At 41.5% G+C, this 20,001-nt stretch overlaps 1 protein-coding gene across 6 annotated transcripts in view; it reads right to left on the minus strand.

The window, feature by feature from the left end:
* Positions 1-10,891: 10,891 nt before the first annotated feature.
* Positions 10,892-20,001, minus strand: part of SFMBT2 (Scm like with four mbt domains 2) — a 220,138-nt gene continuing 211,028 nt past the window's right edge. For 5 of the 6 annotated variants that reach the window (XM_036024495.1, XM_036024501.1, XM_036024485.1 and 2 more), the window contains exon 21: positions 14,609-14,979. In XM_036024495.1, coding sequence (XP_035880388.1) covers positions 14,839-14,979 — 141 coding nt within the window. In that variant the 3' untranslated portion in view covers positions 14,609-14,838. Of the gene's footprint in view, positions 14,980-20,001 lie in introns of all 6 variants that reach the window. The other variant, XM_036024478.1, reaches the window with a different exon arrangement.

The following is a 20,001-nucleotide window of genomic DNA, read 5'->3' on the forward strand; positions in this document are numbered from 1 at the left end:
AAGGTCTTTTTTTTTAAACAGATAATTTTTAAAAAGATTTTATTTATTTTTTTTTAGAGAGGGAAGGGAGGGGGAGAGAGAGAGAGAGAGAAACATCAATGTGCAGTTGCTGGGGGTTATGGCCTGCAACCCAGGCATGTACCCTGGCTGGGAATCGAACCTGGGACACTTTGGTTCCCAGCCCCTGCTCAATCCACTGAGCTACGGCAGCCAGGGCCTAGGGCAAGGTCTTTAACATGTCTACTCCCCCTGCCCTGCCACTCCACTCTAATTTCCCCATGTTCCTTCATGTGCATTCCTTTGCACCTCAGCAAGCCTCTGTATTGACTTGGCCTGGGGGTTCCTCTGCTCTGTCTAACCCGACCCTAACCTTCAGTGCAGAGCCCATCCAAATGCCTAGAAATCTCCGCAAAATATCTTGACAATTTGGCTCTTCCTTTCTCAGTAACTTCCACCCCTTCTTGACCATCATATACTGATTTTATGGAATTGATTACTTGTTCATCTTTGTAATTTTGCCCTTAATTATGCATCTGGGAGGATATATGATTCAATTTTCATGATTTTTCCTGTTTCCGAATTTTTATAGAAGCAGAACATAAAGTATCTGTTTTGTTGTTTATAGCTTCTTTCACTGAATATTATTTTTTAAAATATTCATTCATGCTTTTGCATACACATGTAGATGTATTTGATCAATTCTTATTGTTCTTTGGTATCCTATTATAGGAATATGCTCCAAATGATTTGTCTGTTCTCATTAATGATGAACTAGTTGGGGCTATTACAAACAGTGCTTCTATGAACATTAGTGCACGTGTGTACTGGGGTCCATTACAATGCCTTTCGAAGGGCGCACTTCTAAAGAGTGGGTTATCTCATTTACTCTTTATAGCAATCAAACGACCTAAATGCTATTATCCCAAGTTTGCATATAATGGAGCAGGGGTACACAGGTGTTTAAGTTACTTGCTCAAGTTACAGAATAGGGGTTCAAATCTCATCCAGGGTTGTAGCACCCCCCCCCCATGTCACATGTCCATCCCCCACTAGACTGAGTCTCAGAAAGAATGGTTGTATGGAAGGAATCTTGTTACTTAGGGCACCAGCATAGAGCCTTGAAGAGAGTATTGCACACGCATGGATGCTTAACATGATAATTGAATGAGTAAATCCTGTTTCATATACATTACAATAAAATGTATTAAAGGCTATTTTCCTGTCCTTTAGCCTTGAAGAAAACACACACTTTAAGGAGAATAGAAGAAATACAGAACTAAATTATTGATATTTTTAAACCCAGAGCAATAAAAATGCCATGTTTTTACAACTTACTGCCAGATGCTGTGGCTCAGGCTACCTTATCATTAGGAAAAATATAACATTTTAAATACCAGAAAAACACTTAAGAGACAAGAGAACAAACAATGTATGCGATCGTTATCCAACAAATTTTGCAACCTAAAGTGTGTATCTGAGTTCTTCAAGGATCTGACCCCTAGTGAAGCTCTCTTAAACTCACCATGTACTCTCAGTTCTCCTGATAGTTAATTCCTTGAACACCAGCAAGGCCCATGTATTACTCTATTATACCTCTCAATACACATAATAAGTAGATGTTCAATTAATAAGGGAATCCTATTTCTAGCTTATAGGTACATTTTTCTGTTGGTACTTTTGTAGAAGTTGGCACATAATATCCACTTAGTTTAGAATAGCATTTTAGATTTTGTCCCACACTCAATTTGTGGAAAGTTTAAATACAAGATCTGTCTTCCAGAAGTGAAATGTTCAATCTCTTTGAGCCTTATTCTTCTCATATATCAAATGGCATCTAATAATGCTTAGTTATAGTGAAACTGGAAGGCTTACATCAGGTCATTTATATCAGTTCTTAGCAGAGAGTTTAGCACACCCTCGGTGTAAATTATTATAGGATAGAGAATTTAAAGTCCTCATCATCAAAATTCTCACAGAACTGAGTGAGCTAGGTCAAAAAAAATGAAAAAACAAATGAAAGATACCCAAAATTAAATAAAGAAAAATATTCAGGGAACAAATTGTGATAGGTAGGAAACCAGGATTCAAAGCAATGATTTGGAACAAAAGGAAAAAAATAAACATCCAACCAGAACAGAATGAAGAAACAAGAATTCAAAAAAGTAAAGACTTATAAACCTCTGGGACAACCTGAAATGTTCCAATATCTGAATTATAGGGGTGCCAGAAGGTGATGAACAACAGCAAGAAGTTGAAAACTTATTTGAACAAATAATGATGGAAAATTTCCCCAATGTGGTGAAGGAAATAGACTTTCAGGAAGTCCAGGAAGCTCAGAGAGTCCCAAAGAAATTGGACCCAAAAAGGAACACACCAAGGCACATCATCATTCAGTTACTCAAGATTAAAGATAAAAAGAAAATACTAAAGCAAGAGGAAAGAGGAGAGTTACCTACAAAGGAGTGCCCATAAGGCTATCAGCTGATTTCTGAAAGGAACCTTGCAGGCAAGAAGGGGCTGGAAAGAAGTATTCAAATCAGGAAAGGCAAGGACCTACATCCAAGATTACTCTACCCAGGAAAGCCATCATTTAGAATGGAAGGGCAGATAAAGTGCTTCCCAGATAAGGTCAAGTTAAAGGAGTTCATCATCACCGAGCCCTTATTATATGAAATGTTAAAGGGACTTATCTAAGAAAAAGAAGATAACAAATATGAACAGTAAAATGACAACAAACTCACAACTACCAAACAAATGAACCTAAAAGTAAAGAAAAACAATGAAAACAAAAACTAAGCAAACAACTAGAACAGGAACAGAATCAGAGAAATGGAGATCACATGGAGGGATTTCAGTGGGGAGGGGGAAGGGAGGAATAGTGGGGAAAAGAAGAGGGAAGAAATAAAATTAGTAGGCATAAAAGAGGCGGGGAGAGATAAACAATGGTATAGGAAACAGAGGACTCAAAGAACTTATATGTACAACCCATGGACATGAACTAAGGTGGGGGTGATACTGGAGTATTCGGGGGGGGAAGGGCATAGGGCTTATGGGAGATAAAGGGAGAACAATTGGGAAAACTGTAATAACATAGTCAATAAAAAATACTGAAAAAAAGGATCCTACTTCCCATTTGACAGGTGAAGAAATGGGAAAGTAGAGAAGTTAATTTACCTGATGCAAATCATAAAATTAAGAGCGGACTGAGTCTAAAGGTTAGACTTGTATATCCTCATATCCAGCCTCTTCTCTCTCCTGGACTGAAATGGTGATGCCCACCTGTACCTGTGCCAGAGAGCCTTGCCTCAAAACCAAAACACACATGCACATATACATCCTGACATAGTAAAATAATATTGTGAGCACTTTCAATTTGACTTTGAACACTTACGAGTAAGCCTTTGAGTAGGAATTAATTCTGATGTGTATTAACTACTGTCAAAATAGTTCAAAATTTGACTGCCTTAGAAAAAGTGATCACAAATCCCTTCGGTAAATGTCTCACATTTATGAGCGAATGTGTTCCCAGGTTGCAGGCTCCCTATTATGGTCTTTGCAGAATGAGCAAGGCAGAGATCTGGAATTTGCAGCATGGAATCTAGCTATGGATATTTTCCTCAGCCATCATCATCTTTAAAATGTTTTAATTTCTTGCCAACATTTAATAATTTGGAGATTTCACATAATGTTTACATGTCTGGTTCCCCTTGGAAAGTGAGAAGATGAGGCAACCATGGGCCCCAGTCTTACTGACAGCCAGCTGGAGGACAAGCCCCTGTGCAGGAAGGTGCGTCCTCTCCTGTTGCCTACCGTCCCCACCAGCTCGCTGCACTCATGTATGTTTCCTGGGCAGCCCCTGGAAGCTTTTAAATTCTCAGTCCCACTTTAAGGCCAGTAATAAGGGCTGGGGCCTTATACGGTGACCTGAAGAGCACAAACATCGCTTCGCTCCTTGGTCACAGCCTGAGCCCGCATTGTATACACGTCAGCTCCAGTTTTCCCTTCAGCACGTGGTCTCCCTCCCTTCCAGGTGGTTTCTGCCCTCTCAAGCACAGCTAGCACAGTGCTGGTATTTTTCCTAATGGACTTAGCACCGTGCATCTGCTCAGCAGGTCTGAAACATTTTTGTTAGATGAATTAATGTTGTCTTAGGTTTCTTATAAGAAGAATTAGCTTCATATAAGCTTAAGTGTCTCATAAAATGTTTGCATTTCAGTGCATTCATACAGATTATTGGGAAGGCATAGATTATATTTCCATATTAAGGATACCCTTTTTCAAGTGAGTCAGTTGATAGGTGGCACGTAGCACAAATGTCTGTATTTTGAAGTGTCAGTACTTAATCATCCATGCCAACAGAGGGGAGAGAATGGATCACTCTGCTCAAATTGTGGGAGGGGAGTTATGAGCATCATTAGTGTATGGTATGGGCCAATACAGGCCCAGCCTCCCCTTTACAGCACTCTAACTCCACACCTCTCAAGTGAGGGATTTATGACAAGAAGTCAGAGGGGATAATATGCAAAGCAGTTTTTTTTAAGCCATGAGGTTTTACTAAGAGTTAAAGTATGCAGAAGAGACATTTAGAAATGTCAACTAGCTGAGCATTTTGGGAGTTGTAACTTAAATGAACCCCATGCCAATATGCATTTTCATATGTGCTAAAAATTTCATTTCTAAATAGCCTGAATAATGCAAAAGTTAGCTTCATTTTCAGAACATGCTCTAATACCACCTGCTGCTTGGAAAATTTTTTTTAAAGGTAGGTAATATCTGAAGACTTTTAATCAAGATGGCTCTGCAAGTTTAACCCTGGACATATCTCTTCTGTTCTAAACACAGAACAATGACAGATAAAAGAAGAAAATCAATGAGGTATGGCTGAACTAAAAAATAAGGTGAACATCTCCAGTGACCAGAAAAACTACAGAAACACAAAATGGTGAGAAAGGTTAAGGCCACAGGCTTGCTGGGTTCTGAAATAGGACCCCAAGAGTTGTTACTGGGCGCTCTACTCTTGTGGAGTCATGTGCTCCATGAGAGACGGGCCGGGAGCTAGGTTCAGGGCTTGAAGCCAAGATTGGCAGATGCCTTATCCAATTGCAAAGCAAAACTGATCCTAGTGGATAGACTTGAAAAAGCAGGAGAGTGAAGACAGAGCTTAACCACAGGAAAGTGAAATAGCTGACTGTTCGCTCAGTGAGTGGACAAGCAACAGCCCCAATGCCACCTTGGGCTAGGAGTGCTCTGTCCCGAGTGATATACAGCCTGGCTCTGTTCAGTCTATGGGATGCACAGAACATGCAAAATCATTAATTCAAAAAGCAGGAGAGGATAAACAAATAAATACTTCCCACTCAAAGAAAACTACAATGCCAAAACCATAAAAATCAATTAGTAATAAAAAAAAAGAGTAAAAAATTCAGGATGGAAATTCCTTTTTGTTGAGTTCACTATAGATTCTGGATAGAATACTAATACATAAAAATCAATAGAGTTCTCAGTAATAGTGAACAAAACATTATAGAAAAAAGGTAGCTAAAATATATATAGGGAATATATTTAACAAAATATGTATAAGGCTTCTATGCAGAAAGACATCAAGCCCTTATTGAAGGAGTTATAAAAGACATGCATAAAAAAAGACTTACACCACCTTCTAAACAGAAAGATTCAACAAGATAAAAGAAGTCATGGTCTCTAAATTTTCCCATAAATTTCATACATTTCCAATATCCTAACAGAGTTTTCTGTGGAATTCAACAGCTGTGCATAAAATTCATAATGAAGAACAATATGCCAAATATAGCCAAAACACTTTTGAGTAAGAATAACATGGGGAGATTCCCCTTTCCAAGCATCAAGGGTTATTATGAAGCCACAATACTTAGTGTGGTAATGGCAGAGGTACAGAAAAACAGATCAGTGAAACAGAATATAGAGCCAGACACAAACCTACACATACATGTAAGAGTAAAACATGACACAGGTGGAGTGACAGGTGAGCAGGGAAATGATAGATTCCTGGGTGATGGGAACAGGACAATTTAACTGCCCCATTCCATCCATTACTGTGCCATTTCTATACCCATCAGATTGGCAGTAATCAGATACACTGTCAAGTACCAGCATGTGAAGCAGAGATGACTCTCACATGGCAGGAGTGTAAGGCTGGAAATACCAACCAAAATATATGTATATATTAGAGAGATCGAGAAACTTTTAAAAGAAAACATAAGAGATTATAGAGTGGAAGAATTCTCTCAAACAAGAGAATAAAAGCAATAACCATAAAGAGAGTAATATATTAAAGTAAATTAAAATTAAGACATTTCTGAATTATAAAGGACAACATAAAGTAACAGAAAAAAACTAATGTAGAGAAACAAATTTGCAACACAAGCAGTTGGTATGGCATAAATGTCAAGTAGGTGAGTGGATAAAGAAGCTGTGGTACATTTATACAATGGACTACTACACAGCCGGTAAAAGGGAAGCCTCACCTTTTGAGACAGCATGGATGGACCTGGGGTTTAGAGAACTGGATGAAACAGGTGAAGGGATTAATTTTAAAAACATACATACATAACAGACAATGATGTAGTGAAAGCCAGAGGGAAAGGGGGTAGGGGGAGGGGGAAGTGGGCAAAGGGGAGAAAATGAGGATGGAAAGAGATTGTGGTTGTGACGACAGTTCATGATGCAGTATGCAGATGATGTTTTATTGAGTTGTACACTTGAAACCTGTATGGTTTTGTGAACCCATGTCATGCCAATAAATTCAATTTTGAAAAGTTCCAACAGTAGGGAATGGACAAGTAAATCATAATATATTCCATGGAATTTATGCAGCAGTAAAAATAATGAGATACAAAATTAACATGTAAAAATCTCATAAAAATAATATTGAGCAAAAAAGCAAATAGTACAAGTAGCTAACACTTCACTATCGTGTTCAAGACCTGCAAAGCAGCAGTGTACATTACTATGGTGACGTCACACCCAGAAATGAAAAACACTCGAATCAGAATCATCGTTACCCGTGGGATGATGGGTTGGGAAATAGAATCAGGAGTAAATACAGGGGGTTTTAACTACCATATTTTCAGACTATAAGATGCACCCCCCCAATTTGGGAGGAATAATGGTTGTTAATGTTGCTGTGAGTTCTGTTTACATTTACATTGGTGAAATGTTATTTATGTTAATAAATATTTTACCACATTTTGCTTCAAAAATTTTTTTCCTGTTTTCCTCTAAAACCTAGGTGGGTCTTATGGTCTGAAAAACAGAGTACATTTGTAAGATTTTATAAAATATATAAATCCCAAGTAAATGTGGCAAAACATGAGCTCGGGCTGCGAATCAAAGTGTCGCAGGTTCGATTCCCAGTCAGGGTACATGCCTGGGTTTCAGGCCATGACCCCCAGCAACCGCACATTGATGTTTCTCTCTCTTTCTTTCTCCCTCCCTTCCCTCTCTAAAAATAATAAATAAATAAAAAATCTTTGAAAAAAAATATGGCAAAACATTGTTTTCAGAAACTGGGTGTAACATTTGTTATGTTGAATTATTTTTAAAAATTATGGAAACACTTAAAGTAAAAATATTAGACATATAAAAATACTAACTTCACCCCAGAGAACATGATTACAAAATAACTGTTAGTGGAAAAATTTTAGAGGCTATAAACTGCTTGATTTTAATACTGTGTTATAAACATACATGAAAATATGATAAAGTGGTAGTTGGACATAATGACATGATGAGGCAATTTAATAACTGTCCTTTGTTTTCCAAATTTTCTGAAATGAACACACATTACTTCAATAACCAGAAAGAACATTTAAATTTGAATTTACAACCCATATCTTAAATTCAAAGATGATTCCTGCCATAAACCCAATGACACAAGGCTGGTGGGTCTTCCAGGCTTCGGATAACGACTGAATTTCACTAGAAAATTTTGTCATTGTTGTTTGCACATTGCATATGCAAGTGTAATAACAGTTGCCTCCCATCTCAGGTTAGTTCCCCAGAAAACAAGTTTACAAGCTGATTCTTCAGTGGTGAAATCCCAGACTCAGGGAAGTTAGGCCTGGAAGTGAGGAAACTCAATGCAAATCACTTCATCTTAGAGCTGGCTGTGATTTTGTACACACCATCATATGTGGGGAAGCCCATCCAGGGGAGGACAGCAGAGTTTATTTGCTGGCTACATCCTTGATCAAAGTTTGCCCACGGCACATGAACTTCCTAGCACTTCCACGTTGTGTCACCTGAAGCAGCAATATTCCACAGTCCAGCGTCTCCTCTGGGTCCAGAATGGTGGGAGGAATTGGTGGTTTGATGGGCCAGGTGCAATGGACTCTGTGTGCCAGTGTGCTTGTGGCTGACTCCATGGCAGGCATGAGAGGGTGCAGGAGCTGGCCCTCACCCATGGGCCACCAGGATGGCTGGGGTGGTGGGAGAGGAGGTGACTGCGCAGTGGCTGGGCATGAAGGAGCCATGAGGCTGGGAGGCAGTGGATGCTGAGCAAACCTGCATTCACTGACCCAACACCCCCAATCCCTGCGCTGCTCAGATGCATTCACTTACTTGTGACCCAACTCTCCGACGCTGAGAACAAGATGCCTTTTTTTTTTTCCCAAGAGGGGAATCATCAGTTCAATGTCCTGGAAAAATGTTTCTAAAAGAGAGCGACCCTGTTTTTCACTTATATCCATTATACTTCCAGCCTTCTGACTGCTTTCTCAACTCAAGGCAAAGGACATTCTGAAATTTCCATCTTGTTCACTGTAGGCCAACATCTGGGGACCATCCTAGGCAATCCTCAGACTGGCTCTAAATTGTCCTTACAGGAATATTAAATCCCATGTTGCAGGTAAATGCCCGATGTCCTGAATTTCCCATATCCAGTCTTCTGTCCTGCTTGGTCCAACAGCACCACGAAGGTTCCCCCACTTTTGCCAGTGGACATTAGTCACGTCCTATAATTCCCTTGGTATGTGGACTGTCCTTCCAAGATTGGGAGGGGGGTTTGTTAACCCCCAGGCTGGGCTGCAACCTCTCTCAATATTGTGAAAGCAGTGACGGGTAGGGGCACATCTGAAGAATAATGTCACTTTGCAAAGCCCCTGCACCAGACGACGTTGTTCTATGGTGTTCAGGCGAGGAAAATGCTGGAAAAGCATTTGGTTACTTTATTATACATCCATCCTCTAAATTCCTTTGGCATCAAAGGTCTTCATTACAAATAGAAATACAGTGGTCGTATTAACTCAGCCAACCCTAACCCTAACCCTAACCCTAACCCTTGACCAATTTGCCTCCAGTATATTTTGAGAAAGTAAGCAATATGCTTCCCATTTTTTGTCTGCCCTCTTGGGCTTTCCTTTTGTTATGAAAGCTTTACTAAGAGAAAAAGCTTCCATCATTAAAAATGAAACAAAAATTTCTATATGTAGAACTTATCCACAGGGCAAAAGTATGTTAAGAGGCTTGAGAATGTGATTAGGAGAAACGTGCAGCATCGCTCCACCTCCTTTCCCTAAATGCCACCCCCCACCTTACTTCTGGCTCCAGGTCAGCTCACCGGAGTCTATGGCAGGTGGGGAAAGGGGCATGATCTGCCTCTGAGACCCCTGTGACAGGGCAGGGTGGCAAAGGGACCTCTTCCTTTTCCAGCTGAGATACCTAAGGCCCATTGGTGGCACTTGGAGGGCAATGATGAGTGCAAATGTGGTTATTTACTTATTGCTCTTATGGAGATAAAGTAGTATTTCTACTAATGCACCAGGTAATCATAGAATAACTAAAGTCACTGAAAATGGGGAAGCTAGAGGTAATCATGTGAGGACATAGAGTAATGTTTTAATAAAAAGAGTAAACACAAATTCCTTAAATAAAATACTCCAGACCTAACTGGTGACCCTGAAAGGTAACACAGGACTTTGAGAGTCATGGTCATTAAAACTCTGTAACATATGTTTTAGCATATGGCAAGGAAAAAAGAAAAAATCAGTTCTAATGCAAACTCTAAAAATAGTTAATAACAACACAAAAACAAAAACAACACCATAGAATTTATTTTTACTTTATTAACAATGTGGCTTACAATTCTTCAAGTAAAAAGGGATTTTTCATTTAGAATAAAAATTAAAATATAACTCTGATAAAGATTTTCATTTATTTACATGAAAACATATATACAGAAGACAGTCTTACAACAAACAAACCAATGACATGCCCTCGGCCCCGCACTTCTCAAAAGTAAAACCCCCCAAATTTTCCCTTTTACGCACCAAAACATACACAAGATATATGAATCAAATTTCAATACAAACTATTCAAATTGGAATGCAAAACAGTAAAAGGGCTTTTGACATCCACAACTAGGGACAGTTTACACTTCCAGATATCATGCTAGCTCCCATTATGAACAAATGAGTATTTTTTCTGTCATTTAAAAAATTTTGTCTCCAATTTCCCATCATAAGGTGATTTTCAGTTTGTTCCAAAACTTTACTTTTTCTTCAATGCCTCCTTCTCCCCGTCTGAAGCACCACTCTGCTTGGTTATGTGACAAGACCGACATACTCACTGGTACCAAATCCTGGCCATTTGAAACAAAAAGCAGATGGGAAGTCTACAGCTCAGGACACTGGTTGAGTTATTTATCAACCAAATCCAAGGCAGCACCAGATGTCAGCAATTCCAGTTTTTAGGTAAATGAAGTAGGGCAAAACAGCCCAACTTGATTTTATCGTATCATGTTTTGGATGCTGGTAAACCAACTCTAGTGGTAAAAGCTGTGAGAATCAATCAACTTAAAAATTAGACCAAGTTAAAGGGAGTACAGCAATTTCTAGAAATCCTGTGAGCAGAAAAGGACAGAAGCTAAATAAAAGAATCATTGGACTGTAATAACTGCTAGTTAGTTATTGCACCAAAGCAACATGGGCAGAATGTTCAGTCTCCAACAAGTTCATTCTTAAAAATGACCAATACCTTATAATTTATAGTTTTTCCCTTCAAATAACTGCACACGCGATCACAGCTTTCTAACGACAGAATAGAGCACTTGGAGCCTACGTTCACCATCTTAACCAAAAGCAACAGTGATGCTCAGACCACGAGAAAGATTATAACACGACCATTTTTATAGTTCTATATACAGAAATACATGGGAATGGGTGTTGCACAAAAGAAGTATGAAAACCAACAGTGTGCCCACAACAAAGGGAGGAATGCTCTTAGAAAGGGTGACTGGTGTAGGATAAAAGGCAAATCTCAGAACCTGCCTGATGCAACAAAGTTCTATGAGACAAGTTAGGAAACTGAGACCAGTCTTGAAAGTCTGACCAAAATCAACCTGGCAGAGATCGCAGTAAGGGTTGGAGGTGGCAGTGTTAGTTTTGAGTCATTTAATTTACCAGGAACAAATCAAAGCAAAGACAGGAAATCATCTTTCAGATATGATCAAATAGGGTGAAGGAGCCTCATAGATGTGCGGCTCAAACACCGTGTGTGAGTCAGACTTTGATCAGATGAACCTAATTTTAAAAGTAAGGAGTGAGTTCTCCATGCTCCCTAACTCCATGGCATAGGAAACTGGTCTTTGTCTTATTTATTTATTTATTTATTTTGAAAATCACGGAAGTTCTGTCATGCCAGTTGTACTCTGCCCTTTTTAGTTTCCTAGGTTTCCATTTTTGTGGAGTACTTTCCCAACACAGTACAAATGAAGTCAAGAAGTCAGGGACTGAAATGAGTTCCATCCGTTTCTGAGTGGGATTGAGTGATGGCCTTTCATTACTGAAGATGAGGAGGCATTTCTACTTTTCACGTTATCCACACGTCCAGATTGTGAGGTGCCTGCTCAGCCAGGAGAGGGAAAGCACACTGTTTGGCTGTTCCAGGAGATAATGAGGAGCATGGTGTGTGCAGGGTCCAGGAACAGAGAGGGTGGGACTTTGGTCCCAAAGTATTATCAGGGAGACAGACAAACCATGGCTTGTGGAGAGCGGGAGGGTGGGCATCGCCTGCAGGAATATTTTTACCAAGAAACACTTGACTTGGGGACTGTGGTGGTTTGGGGGATGAGGTGGTTACAGGTACAAAATCAGTATTTCCTGCCCTAAGAGCCATAGTAACAAAAAAGTAAAATGTTCCTTGGAAATTGGCCCTACTTCTAAGACAGAAGCTGCTGAGAGGTGACTCCTGCAGAGAAATGAACACCACCTTACAATTCTGTAGCCCAGTTGCTCCTGGTGTGAAGTTATATCCACCATCACAGAAATTCCCAAAGAGCCCAAGTTTGGGAGGATGTTGGCAATCAATGCTCAGAATAAAAGTATCTTCTTGGCCCAAAAATGTATCTTGGCTCTCAGAATGGCCAGGAGATGGCAGGAGACCACCTTCATGGTGACCCCCCAGAGCTGGCCGCCTTCTGCTTCTGGTGGCAGCCACCTCATGCACACAAAGTGCAAGCACAAAGAGAGGCCGAGGGTAAGGAGAGTCCCGGGCGTCCGGCCGAGGGGAGCAGGAAGCTTCGCCAGCAATGGTGGCCAGGCCTTGTCTGGGGTGCAGGGCGGGAGCCTCCTTGCTCTTCCGGGAGGCTCCAGAGAACCCCCTGGCCCAGAAGATCTATTACAGTGTAGCATCTCTTCTTCTATGCTATTCTTTGAAAGGGCACGAGAAAGTGACATTCGTTCTACAAGCACGATGTTGTACTCTATCTGCCACATGCCTTCATTCCCATTTCAAATGCAGCAGAAAGAGTTGAGTTTGAAAAGGCCACAGTGAAGGACCGTAAATGAGTCAGCACAGGGAGAATGCCAAGATCTTGAAATGGATACCCTTTCCAACTTTTGAACGGAGTTTAACTGCACAAGACCAAGCATTTAAGGCCAAAAGCGCATGGCTGAGAAGGCAGGGGTGCGAAACTGAGAGGGGTCGGGACTTTCACTTAGTAGAGAGAATGGACTGCGAGCCGAGTGTGAATCGCCACAGATACTTGCTTCCTTACGACAGTGTCCACCAACACAGCTTAGGGCAGTGGTCCTTCTGTCAGGCGTCTCCAGGCAAATGCATCTGCCAAATGTTTAAAACTGGGCTGTAGAAATCAGCTACAGGGAGACAAAAATGTCTCCACTACAAAGTATTTGTTTTCCATTTTCATCTGGACCAGTGACAGAATGTTAGTACGGATTAGCATTAGTAATCAAATTTTTCTAAATCTGACATTCCTGCCCTGAAAGGCAGCAGAAGCATGATAAGCTAATAAGCCCCCACCCCACATGGTATTACTGGGATTGTTGCGACTGATCACAGTAAAAAGATCAAGGTACTTACAGGACAAAAGTAACAGGTATGCAGCCTCTGCTCTTCGTGTTCACTCCTGAACAATTTGAAGAACTTGTTGCAAACAATTGGTTTCTTTGCATAAGTTTAAAAAGGTATTTGGGCCACCATGGTAACAGAATATAATAGGCCATTTGGGTTTGAATATATACATATGTTGGGTCACTCAGGGGCATGCACACCTGGAGTGCTTGGTACAAAACCCAGCCTGTTCTCCGAGCCGCAGATCTTCCTGAAAATGACTTCACTGATTTGATGATCACCGCCCAAGAAGAGTCCTAAGAACCTCGAAGCCAGAGTGAGCAGCAGGAATGACAGAGCTAAAGGCTGTGGTGACACACTTCTTTTTCATTTACCCTCTTACCCTCATTTTGGCTGATCCATCTGGGCTCTCCCTTCACAAGAGCAGGGCGGGGACGGGAACGTGTGCACACTGCTCGTGTCATAAGTGTTCCAACCTGTCACTTTGTGGGAAGGAGGTGCAGAGTGACTCCGAGTCACCCAAGATCATAGAGTCAGTCATTCGTCATGCCAGGAAAAGACCAGGCTGACTCCAGGCCCGGTGCTCACCCCACTGCACCCACCGGCCTACTGTAAACGAGTGTTCCATGGCCGAACCAAATGCGAGTGGCATTCAAAGGGAGTCTGAGGGGAAGTTGGTGGTTTGTAAAAAGCTTATCTCAAATCTCTTCCCACTCCTGCGGTCTGAAATTAAACTTTTCCTTCAATATACAATGTCGACATTTCCTAAGAGACTACAGAAGTCCCTCCCTGATGTGGTCACAATTAAATGAGAACATTAGAGATATTTGAGATTCCATAAAAGAACCTGCAAATCCAAGTCCTCTCTAGTCCGTTACTCATGAAAAACTGTCTCACTGCAGTGATATGCCACCTTCCTTCGCCCCCGTACTTCCTAAAAGGCACCTCTGACAGGCGATGCAGGTTTAGCCCATCTTTCTATAACTGTATCCTGAAGCATCGCCTACAGCTGTGTTTGAGAAATAAGTTGCCACCAAGATCGAAACTTCGGTGACAGCCACGCACCCACAGCCACATGTGTATCAGTGTGAAAGAAGCGTGTACAAATGCGCCTGAGAATGAGTAAAACAAAAGACATCAACTGCACCTGAAGGTGTTTTCAAAGAAACGTGGGCTGTGGTTTAGAGCCTTGTTCAAAGGAAGCTGCCTGGTATGGGATGGGAGAAAGGCGAGATGTGGACATATAAAAAAGCTCTTCATATCCCACAGGGTCTGACAGAGAACTTTAATTTACACTTCCCAGAGGCCACCGCTGTGGTCCTGGTGTGTGCTTTAAAAACATGGAACTATGAAACAGGCTGGTAGAGGAAGCAGATCCTTCATGCTTCCTGCTTTCTGGTGACTGTGTATGAAGCATCTCGTGTGTCTGGGAAAAATAAAAGTTCAGTCCCGAAAACCTTCCCAAGATGCTGTATCACCAAAAGGGTAGAGTCAGTTGGCATACTGGGCGTAGAAAGCCACTTTAACTCTCTCGATCTGATGGCATAACTTGATGGCAGGCCCCAGCTTCAGCTCCATGCACTCCTGCACCGTGGGAAGAGTGAGCAGCAGGAGCGCCTGCCCGTCAATGTCCTGTTGGAAAATAAAGTAGGTTAGAGGCCAGGCAGTACGCACCAAGGCAACACGCTTGCCCCAGCAGCCTTTGCCCTGGGGCCAAGGGCATGAGGGCTGCTTTCCTTTCCTCCTAAGAGCTTGGACAAAGCAATTGGCTTGAGGGCTGGCTCATTTTTTTTTTGGTTAACACATTCTTTTTACTATAAAAATTTTTGGCTACTCTGAAATGTACATGCCTGGGCTGGTGGGGATGCAGAGTTGGAACAGGTGAGCTGCTGCAGGAATTCCTCCCCAAGCTCACTGTGCCCACCCCCACCCCACCAAGTCCAGTCCTTCCTATGCTCTGCTGTGACTTACTTTGAGTACTAGAAAAGGGCTTTCTGGTAAAAGAAAAATCTCGCTTCCCTACCAAGGTCTACCATTGCACCATCAGAATGGGTAAGAAGATGCTAGAAAAATGTGCCAACAACACAGCACCATTTCCACAGAGGAAAGCTCAGGCGTTTAGACACACACGCATGCACACACCACACGCATCTGCATCCACATACCTACATTACCCAGGAGGCAGTGCTACCTGTACTTCTGTCTTATTTAGTCCTTCTCCATCTGTACACGGGGCCCCACAGTGGTGATATTCATTAAATGACCATGAAATTGCACAGGCTTCAGGGAGAAGGGTACAAAGGCTTGCTCCAAAGCTTTAAGATCACCACTGGATATTTTTTCCCCTTCACTCTCCTGTTCTGTAAAAGTTGGGTTTAGTTCCGTAAATGTTTGTCTGGGTAACTGCAACCCCTCTTTCCATTCACTAGGACGCTCTTCATATCCCAGAGGGAGTAAGTAAGGCTCTCGGAGGCTGCAGGCCCAAGGTTGTGACAAAGATCAGTGGCGGGATGAGAGTGTCAATGCAACCCAGCCCACAAGAAGTTCTACTATCTGGGGAAGTAGTGTGCCCAGGGCTCCCACAAGCTACAGAGACTCAGTGGATTTCATACAGGTACTCATTTTCTTAAACTAGTGTTTTATTTGGATGTATTGAAAATGTCTACAGCAAAAAAACCCCAAAATGTGTATGAATGTTAGTTAGTCTTGGGAAGACTAATGTATAACATTATATGCAGGAGACTGAACCATTAGCTTCGATGAAATCAACAGAATAGGATAGAAGAGACCTGAACTTATTTTAGAAGATGGAAGCTTTTCTTAGAGATAGAAATTAATGCCAGAAAAGCTAGCTAGTTAGAGACAGCACTGGAACTAGAATCACAGTTTTCTGACATTAAACTTGGGAAGGAAAATTGTAGCTCCGCTTGTAACGTCTACACTTAGTCATGATGGCCATCCTTGGACACAGAAAATCAATTACAATGGAAATTCAGCCCTAACATATAAATATAACTCTTTCCAGACAATTTCAATTAAGGTGGCTGCCATATGTGGGCACCACATTTAAGTGGAGGATGTCACTCACTCAACAAGCATTTATTGAGCATCTACTAAGTACCAGCACACTCTGATACTCTGAGTATATCATATTGAACAAAAGAAACATTTCCCCCACCCTTCTATGAGATTCTACAAATCTCAAAGGAGGCAGGCAAATAAACAGACCATTACAATATAGAAGGATAAATGTATGGGCATAGAGCTACAAGTTCAAATACGACGGTCAACCAAACCAATAAGAGTCAAGGACAGCTACAGAGATTAGGTGATGCCTAAACTGAGGCCTAAGGGAACAGGAATTATTAAGGTAATAACTCCCTCATCAAGAATCAGAGAAATGCAAATTAGGCCCAAAATACAATATCATTTATACCCACAAAAATTAAGTCTCACAATACTATGTTGACAGAGAAGTGTATTAAAAGGGAACTCCCTACACTACCAGTAGAAAAGCACACTGATGTACTACCTCGTAAAAATATACAAGAGAAAATCAACCATGAGCACAGGAAACACAAAATTCAGAATAGTATTTACAGTTGGTGGAAATCAAGGGGAACGTGTCTGAAGTTTATAGGAGGTCTCTGTTTTGATGCCACAGTTGGGGGAATGGAAAAGTCCATCCCCCGTGGCCTGAATTTTGAATGCGGGCAATCTGGATGGATAAAATCTAGAGCGCATGTTGGAACTTCCCTCGTAAGGGCAGGTTAAGTGTGTCTCGTGGGTCTCCCAGTGCCCCCTAGGAAGCCCCTGAATGCCTGGGACTAACAACTGAGAAGAAACACAGCAGAACTCTGCCTGCAGAGACACTCCAATGGCAGGAAGACGAAGATTACAGGGTGGGGGTGGATTAAGGCTAAACTATCTGATTCACCACAGTGATCCTTCACACCAGCTTTTTATCTGGGAAGCACAGCCGACAGCTGGGCCTGACATCTGAGGTGGAGGAGTGGTTAACATGCGTGTTGTCTGTACTGAGCCACCTCATGGCCTCTGGCTGTCCTCTCTGGGTTCTCACCTCATTCTCCAGCTTCCCTGATGAGCTAACAGAGAACTCCAGTGTGTTCTTATTTTGAGAAGAATATGCTGCCAAGAATAAAGCCAGACCTCTGATTTCAAAACACCAGAGTGCCATGCTGCCTGCTGAAAGGCACAAGATTAGGGACCTGACCATCAGATTGTCACTGGTGTGGAAGAGCTACAGTGATGGCTCAGTGAGCTCAAATGTGGTTGAATGACATGTCTACCGCACCACTGTCACTCATGCTGCAGACTGCATAACCAAGATCCCCACAGAGGATGGGAAGGAGAGATGGGTGAATGGAAGCAAAACTGGGCAAAATCCTAACATGCACTGAGTCAGGGAATGAAGGAGGGATTTCACTCTGCAGCTGGTTTCATATGCAGTTTTTGTTCTGGTTTGAAAGAGGCTATTTTTTTTTTCATTGATTTTGTAGTAACAGACCTCACAGTTAATTTAATTTTTACAAATACGCTTTCATATAATTCAGAACTGCTGGCAAATCACTTACCAAGTTCAACATAGAATTACCATAAATGGACTACTAATTTTAGGAAATGAAATACAATAAAATACACATCAAAGTTATACTTAACACACGGCAAAGTTAAATTTATTTTGTTTGATAGAGAGGTCAACACAGGACTTGGCAGTTTCTTAAGGGGAACATTCGGATCTACAGAAGTAGAAAGAGGAGGAAATAGTCCAAATGTGAAGTAAACATGTAAATTATCTTGAAGTTTTTAAATTAAAATAAGTTGCTAATCTGGGGGCTTTATTATATGTCTCTGGTTCATACGAGGTGAATGAGTAGGCAAAATTTCATGTGAGGGTTCTGGGTCTGTTTAGTCATAGATGCCTGGGTGTCACTGCACGCTGTACACACACACAGCGTGAAATTAGAGAGTGTAGATTGGCTTAAGCAGTTGCCATAATGTTTCAGAATTAAAAGGCATGTATTCCCATAATGGGAAGTTTATAATTTTTATAAATACTCCTGGTGATTATGACAGTCTCTGAATTTACAACACCCAGAGGAGCAAACTCACGGAGCTATTACCATTCTATGTCCTGGGATTTTTTTCACTTGCTGGCGAGTAAAGACCCCAGGCTCCTTCCAGTTCATCTGAAAACTCATGCAGTGCCTGGGCTGACCCACTGGAGACCTCACCCAGTCACTGCCATGGCATTTGGGCTTAAAGATGATAGATACAATTAGTGAAAGTTAGTAATTAAAGGTCTGAATGAACAGAAAGAGACTCAAGTGCCCACTACTTCAGATAGCACGGCAGGCAACAGCTTTTTATTGCGACAGGTGAAACGACCTGATGTGAAATTTAAAATTAAATAGGAATAAGGATATCATCAGTTAAAGTCCACCTGTGTTTCTCTCTACATGATAAATAATAGGTAAGTAGGACCAAGCTTTTAACTGATACAAGAAGAGCAATGGAAGGGAGGGCCCTGCCCATTGCTTGGTTCTGGAAGTGGCAACATGCTGGGAACACTTCACTTCTTGGAAGCCTTAGCTTGGGAAGGCATGAAACTTTCTGAGGTGTTGTTACAAACCAGGCTCAGAAGAACTAAATTGAGGAAGACTCAGCATAAGCAGTATTTTAGACTTTTACCCAAATAAGCTTTGGTTTCACTTGCTTGCTTATTCATTTGCTTAGAAACTTGTAAAGGAAACCAACACAGGAGGCTGTGGACCCTCCACAGCACAAGTGGTCTCGAGCTCCCACAGATGACCCGGCGCCTGGGCGGGAGAGGCTCTGTCCTCGGTTCTGTGACAGGGCCAACTGAAAAACACTTCTCAGTTAAAAGTGGGCCTAAATTCAGGCCTAAACCAAAACAAAAACAAGACTTCATACTAGTAACGAAAGCTGCCTTCCCCGACTGCCTTCTCACTGCAGAGGCCCAGGCAGGAGCATCATCAGCGCGTGCGGGGCGCGCATGCGCATGGATGTGCGGATGCACACATGAAAGAGTGTCTTCAGCTCTTGTCCTGTATTTGAATGCAATGCTCCTGGCAGGATTTCAATGTTCTGCTGTATTTTCATTCTCAAGACACAGATGTAGCTTATAGCATGCCTCAAATCACGCAAGTCCTCAAATTTCTTGTAATTCTCTTTCTTTTGTTTGTGTGTTTTAAATGAAGAGATTCATTACTTCCCCAGGTTCCTTATGTCTAACGAAGCTTCTCCCTCACTGTCTGCTCTAAGTGTTGGCTAGAGAAGACAGGCGGTCCGAGAGCCCTTCTCACCACCGTTCGTGCATTCTGGGTGCACTTACTGGTTGTCTAAGAGATTCTAATGGTCATTCGGAGTCCTCTGAATGTTAAGAACTACTCTCCCCTGGGAGGAGCTGGGAACCATATTAATTTGCTTTTCACAATTCATTACTACATTATTCTGAGAAATTCACTGGGAGCCTGGGAAATCAGAGGCCTTTCTTTTTTCTTCCTGATTTATTTCTTGTATTACCCTTTATCTAGACCATTGGTTTGTATAATCTAAAAAAAGACTGGATAGATGGACATATTTTTAATTTATTATATGGGAAACTTTTTA

This window comes from Phyllostomus discolor, chromosome 1, assembly GCF_004126475.2.
Source record: "Phyllostomus discolor isolate MPI-MPIP mPhyDis1 chromosome 1, mPhyDis1.pri.v3, whole genome shotgun sequence".
NCBI classification, from domain to species: domain Eukaryota; kingdom Metazoa; phylum Chordata; class Mammalia; order Chiroptera; family Phyllostomidae; genus Phyllostomus; species Phyllostomus discolor.